This window comes from Orycteropus afer, unplaced genomic scaffold, assembly GCF_000298275.1.
Source record: "Orycteropus afer afer isolate SDZICR_OR568_19922 unplaced genomic scaffold, OryAfe1.0 scaffold00037, whole genome shotgun sequence".
Classification (NCBI taxonomy): Eukaryota; Metazoa; Chordata; class Mammalia; order Tubulidentata; family Orycteropodidae; genus Orycteropus; species Orycteropus afer.
This window is the reverse complement of record NW_006921624.1, coordinates 10,216,372-10,222,545: the sequence shown is the minus strand read 5'-3', so window position 1 is coordinate 10,222,545 and position 6,174 is coordinate 10,216,372. Positions and strand designations below refer to the sequence as shown.

The 6,174-nt window shown below is 43.0% G+C and overlaps 1 protein-coding gene across 1 annotated transcript in view; it reads right to left on the bottom strand.

Moving 5' to 3' along the window:
• The window catches only part of ASTN2 (astrotactin 2), a 1,259,674-nt gene that overhangs the window by 75,115 nt on the left and 1,178,385 nt on the right, over positions 1-6,174 (bottom strand). Inside the window, exon 22 of the mRNA XM_042780380.1 lies at positions 4,973-5,114. Within this exon, the coding sequence (XP_042636314.1) occupies positions 4,973-5,114 (142 nt within the window). The remainder of the gene's footprint in view (positions 1-4,972; positions 5,115-6,174) is intronic.

Genomic DNA, 6,174 nt, shown 5'->3' with positions numbered 1-6,174 from the left:
CAGGCTCCCTTGACATTCCTTTCATAGAACTGAGGCCAAGGAGGTGAGGAAGGGACTGGGGCAAGATTCTGAATGTGTGAGAATGAGCCCCACCTCCTCCCCAGGAATCAGGTCTGGCTGCTGCTGGCATGTTTGCTTATGGACCCTTTGGCAGCCAACCCATGATTAGAGAAAGGCAAGACAATAAAGACAAGACAGAGGCTAATTTCCTGGAGTACTAGGAAATTGGGGATCAGCTACAAGAAGGATGTGTAGGCATCTGGCCAGGCAAGAGTGGGACCACGGGTGCCTAACTTGTCCCCACCCATACACTCTGAATGGGAACTCTTGCTCAGCGTAGCCCTCAGACGCCAACAGCCCAAGGGACCAGGAGCTGGCTCTACTGTCAGGCCTCCTGGGGACCTTCTCCCTCTGCTGGTCTTTGTTTATTTTTGTTCAAAAGAAAAACAAATGAAATAAACAAGAAAATTCAATTTAAACAGGGCCTGGGTGCTGATGTTTCTGTTTTGTTACACCAGGGTGAGCTTAGGACAGAAAATCAGCCTTGACTTTCACTCCTCCGATTGGTCTCACCCTGTGGTGCCGTGTACAATTACATGGATGGAGGGGCTGCAAAAGCAATTTCCCTTTTTAGGTGGGGTGGAGAGAGGATGGGGTTGGAGGAGAGCCAGATAGAGAGGGAGAGAAAGAGGGGGGAAGGTGGGGAAACCAAAGTCAAATAAGAAGTAGGAAAGATTGAGATATATCTGTAGAAACAGAAAAGAAGAAAATGACAAACAGAGGCTGAGCAAGGCAAAGAAGGAATGAGAGGACAAGTGAGAGTGGACAAAGACAAAGAGGCATAAAGAACTACTTATGCAGAAAGGGGACAAAAGACAAGAAGAGACAGAGAGAAGCAGAGGTCCCTGTGAGGTGAAACAAAAGTGAAAGAGGCAGGTAAGTTAGTAGGGTGAGAGCCCAGGAGAAGAAAATGGAGAGAGAGGAGACTAACCACTATGGCAAAATTATGAAATCCCAGAATTCTTGAGCTCAAATGGCACTAATGGTACTTCCATCTTAAAGACACTGAAATTGAGGAACAGGGAGAGGATATGAATGCCTTGCCCAAGGCCACAAAGGCAGAGCTGGTGGTAGTGGGACATGAACCCATATTTCCTGGCTGAGAGAGTGGTCCTCATGTTTATGCCACCTAAATCTATTCAACACACCTTCTGACAGCATGGGTCAAGGTTTAGCATTCAATGGTGCTTAATTAAAACTTGGCTTTTTCCAAGCCTCCAGGCCCCTGGACGTATCCTCTCTTTTCATGCTATTTTTTCCCCAAGGATCCTGTATGATCATTCTTTCAAGGGCTGGTGGGACTCCAACCTAGCTCATAGGGACTATTTCTTCTAGGATAATGCTTGGAAGATAAAGGCAGTGATAACCAGAAGAGAGGAGTGGGAAGAAGAAGGATACACCTAACATTTCCTACAACCCTCAAATGTGTCAAGCCTTGGGATAAACCCTGTCTGTGGAGTTTCTCATGTAATCCTCCTTCTCTGCCACTCCACGGAAGAAAGATGAGAAAAGCTGCTTCCAGTAAGATTTATAGCCTTGGAAACTCTATGGGGCAATCCTACTCCTAGAGAGTTGCTATCAGTCAGATTCAACTTGATGGCAGGGGGTTGGGTGGGTTCCAGTGGAAGAAATTGTTGCACAGAACAGTGAAAAGTGACTTGCTGTGAGGCAAGTTATGAATAAGTATGTGGCAGAACCAGGATTTGCACCTAGCTCAGCCTGACCCCAAATCCTGCACTTTTCTACTGCCACACATAGTCCTTTTGGCCCAAGAGGAAAAAACAAATTTTGGTAAAGGATGAGTAAGCAGAAAATGAGAAACCCTAAGAACTGACACTGGAACAATTTTCAAATTCGAGACCGAGTGGGTCAGACTTCATGGGAGAAGAGCCGCCAGTGGGATAAGAGACTGCTCCAAACACCACTCTGGCTTCTGGTCAGAGTGGCTCAGGTCCCAGGGCCATTAATAAAATCAATTTTAAAAAGAAAAGAAAGAAGTGCTCAGAGTTAGAGACAAGCACATTATCAGGGCAGAGGATAAAAAGATGTTCCCCACATCAGGAGGTGGGAAAGGAGGAGGGGGTTGTCAGACAGTGAGGACAAGAAGGGGCAGAGGGAAGTCTTCATCACTATTAAAGGACGGCAGTTGATTTGTCAGCTCTCAGTGGTCACTGCTTTTGGGGTTCCATAAAACATTTCATTGCTCTATACATAATGGGTCTGTAGGATTCCAGCCCAGCTAATGTCAAGTGCCCACAATGTCACCCAAAGACAGGGTCACTACTTCTGCCTCACTGGACAGGCACCACCTGCCAGGGCTCTGCTCTTCTCTGCTAGATGCCATCTCTCCCAGGGTTTAGAGAATGGGGTGGAGTGAGGATGGAGGAATTTGAAATTAACAATTACTACAATAAGGGTAGCAATAGCAACAGTGATAACAGCTCTTACTGGGAGCTCACCACTGAAAGGGGAGCTTTTGTGTATTATCTCAGCAAAGCTTCCTGAGGCCCCAGTGAGCCAGACACCATATTGTCTCCATTTGCACTGAACAGGAAATGGAGTCTTATAGGGTGAAAAACGCCCTAAATATTCCATAGCTGGTATGGCACAGGGCAGGGATTTGAACTCAGGTTTATCTGCCTCCAGTCTATGCTGTGTGACATATAAGGGACAGAGGAATCATTGACAACTATCAGGAAATCTTCTAACAGTGCCAATTTCTCCATATAAGCCTAGATTTTTAGAGTTGAAGGTAAACTTATAGATCTTTACCTACTAGCACGATTGTATTTCACAGATGAGCTTAGTGATAAAGAGGATATAGAATCACTCTTGGGGTTTGGGTCCCAATCCCACCACTCATTGTAAGGATTGTGTTGTTGTTGTTATCAGTTGCCATCAAGTTGATTCTAACTCATAGTGACCTCATGTCACAGAGTAGAACTTCTCCAAAGGATTTTCTTGCCTGAAATCTTTATGGAAGCAGATCACGTCTTTCTCCTGCAGACCTGCTGGGTAGGTTCGAACTTCCAATCTTTCAGTTAGCAGCCTAGTGTTTAAACATTTGTGCCTTATGAGGACTGTAGTTACTCTTTATGGCCTAAAGCGCATACTATGTTACTGTGTGAAGTTTACCCAGATACTTCACTGCAAGAGATCAGAAAGCCTATTGTACTTTAGAGATTCCATTCACAGAGCACCCACTGCCCCAACTACTTTAGCTGTTTTGTGAAAGATAAAACTTAGGCCCCAAGAACTCAGAGACAGTGGTAGAGTTGGGAATCAGAAGACCTACTATGATCTTCTTGACTTTGGTGCAGGAATGCAATGGGTATTGCCAGTGAGTTTGACTACATCAAGTGTTCAAAAAGGCACTGTTGTCTTTAGAAAAGAAATCTTTCAGGTAAAGAGAGGAAAGGAGAGATGGAATTTGTTTTGTGGGTGAGATTGCTTCACAGCTTGCGAGGCACTAATATTTCTTATAGGATCTCTGGTGGCGTAGTGCCTAAGGCATTTGACTGTTAACCAGAAGGCTGGCGGTTCAAATCCACTGGTCACTCCTTGGAAGGAAGGTGGGGTAATCTATTTCTGTAGTGATATCACCTTGGAAAGGCAAGGAGAGGTCACTATGAGTCAGCTCTGACTCTAGAGCAGTGAGGTTTTTTTTTTTTTTTTTTTTTTAATATTTATTATTCTCACAAAATTCAGCAATCTAGAGTTTATTTCTCTTTTATAAAGGCTAAAACTGAGGCTTATGGAGATAACGATTTACCTAAAGTCATATAACTAAAAATGTCAAAGCCATATTTGAATCCATAGTCTGGGGCCTTTATACTACCATTAGGTTATATGTTACCTGAGAATAGGAACTCTTCTTAGTCACATTCCTACCTGTGGTCCCTTGTAGTATTGGGACATAGAAATCCTCAGAAAATGCTTCTTGAATTAGTAATTGAGTAGTGAATTCATAAATAAAAATGTGAATGAAAGAAAGAAGTGATGAATGAGTAAGTGATTGGATAACTGAGTAACAAAGTGGATGAAAAACTATATGGATGAATGTGATGGGTAGAAGGATGTGTGGACAAATGGATGGATGGATGGATGGATAGATGGCAAATGGATGGATAGGTGCATGAGTAAATTAGTTAAGTGTGTGAGTGAAAGAATGAATGAATATGTGGGTTGAATAATTGGTGAATGAGGGTAAACCCATAAACACAGCTTTATAGGTTAGCAATGAAAATGGTCTATGGTTTCATAATACAGTTGCTTAAGGAGAATTGGTCTGTAGAGGTGTGTATCATAGCTTATGATGGTTGTACTCAGGTGTAGCACCACTCATGAAGATGGGAAACAAGAGGAAAATGAATCCCATTTCCCTTCTGAGACTGACAGATGAGTCTCAGAGTGACTTCTTGCATCTCCAGAAGTTGAGAGGGAGTGATGATGGAATTATATCCAAGGGTCTGGCTGGATCGATTAGTAAAAAAAAAAAAAAAAAGTAGATATACTACAGTTATGCTAATCTCCCCCCTCACCACCACCTCCAGAGCAGACAGCAACATAGAGAGAAAAGAACACCAGGCAGGTACTTCTGTCAAAACCAGGCAGGCACTTCTGCCCAGGCCTCTTTAGTAACTTGGTCTGTGACCTTGAGCAAGCCACTTTCTCTTTTGAACTTCAAATTCTTCAGCAGTAACAGGAATGGTTTTGAGTTGCTGGCCTCCCTGGCCCTTCAACATTCTCCACTATATGGTTGTAAACCTTAACATCTCAATGTGTACACACATGCTGGTCAAAAAAAAAAAAAAACCCTTTGCTGGCCTGGACAGAATTACTCATGTCTTTCTTGCTAGGCTTATGATCTTCCTATCTGCTTCACGTTCCCCACACATCCAACATGTCTTACTTGTAGAGACCATCAGGCTCCAGACACTTGAAGATGACCGAGTAGATACTGACTTCAGGGACCTCCCCATGGCTTCGACCAGCTGCTACGCAAGATGTGCCCAGGCCAGAGAGTAAGTCATCAGCAAAACTCAGGAATTCTCCTAGAGGGAGACAAAGATAAATGAGCTTTCCAGCCCAGGTTTAGTGAAAAGACATTTGTGCTGCTATCCAAACTCATCCAATGTCTGGACACCACTGTAAGGAGGAGTAGTGGGCAGAAAAAACACAGGATTTGAAAACGTTGCAGGTTATCTATCATCTAGGCTCCAATGACACTTTGTTGACATTTAAGCCTCAGTTTTCTCACCTGCAAAGCAGCAATATTAATACTTACCTTTATAAGAATGTAGCAAGACTCAAATGAGGCGAATTAATATGTAAGAAAAAAATGGTTGAAAGGGCAGCAGGAGGATTGAGAGTTGTGTTTATTTTCTGAGTAACAATTCTGACTTTGGCACTGTCACCAATTTTTTCTTAAATCCTCACATAAGGCCCTTCTTTGTCAGAATTGCATTTTCTTTCTTTGAATAACAAAGGAGTTGAACTAGCTAAGTGAGTAAAATAGGTTTCATGTCACATAGCCACTCTTTTGCACTGTTCCTGAATTCACAGAATGTTATGTTGAGGTGGAAATGGAGACCCAGCCCAGCAAAGGAGGGAAGAGTGCCATGACTTGATAAACAATGAAGGTCAGGAGTATAGGGAAAGAAGTGGAAGAACAAGTACCACATATTTTCAAACTCTGAACTCTATGATATATAAAAGCCAATCCAGCCATTGGATTTTAGGAAGCAGCTGCAGTTTACTACAAAGAGGACAAAAAGGAGATCAGAAAGTAACCAAAAACCAAACCCACTACCACTGACTCCCTTCTGACTCATAGTGACCCTCACTGGGTTTTCAAGGCAGTAAATCTTTATGGAAATAGATTGCCTCTTCTTCCTTCCATGGAACAGCTGGTGGGTTTGAACTGCCAACCTTCTGGTTAGCAGTCAAATGACTTAGGCACTGAACCACCAGAGCTCTTTATCAGTAAGTAAGAAAGATTAAAAAGAACAACTGACACGAAAAGAGAGAAGATGGCGGACTAGGCAGAAGGATTGCACAGACCCTCTTCAACAAAGAAAAGGGAAACCAATTAACACAGACACAGAAGATAAT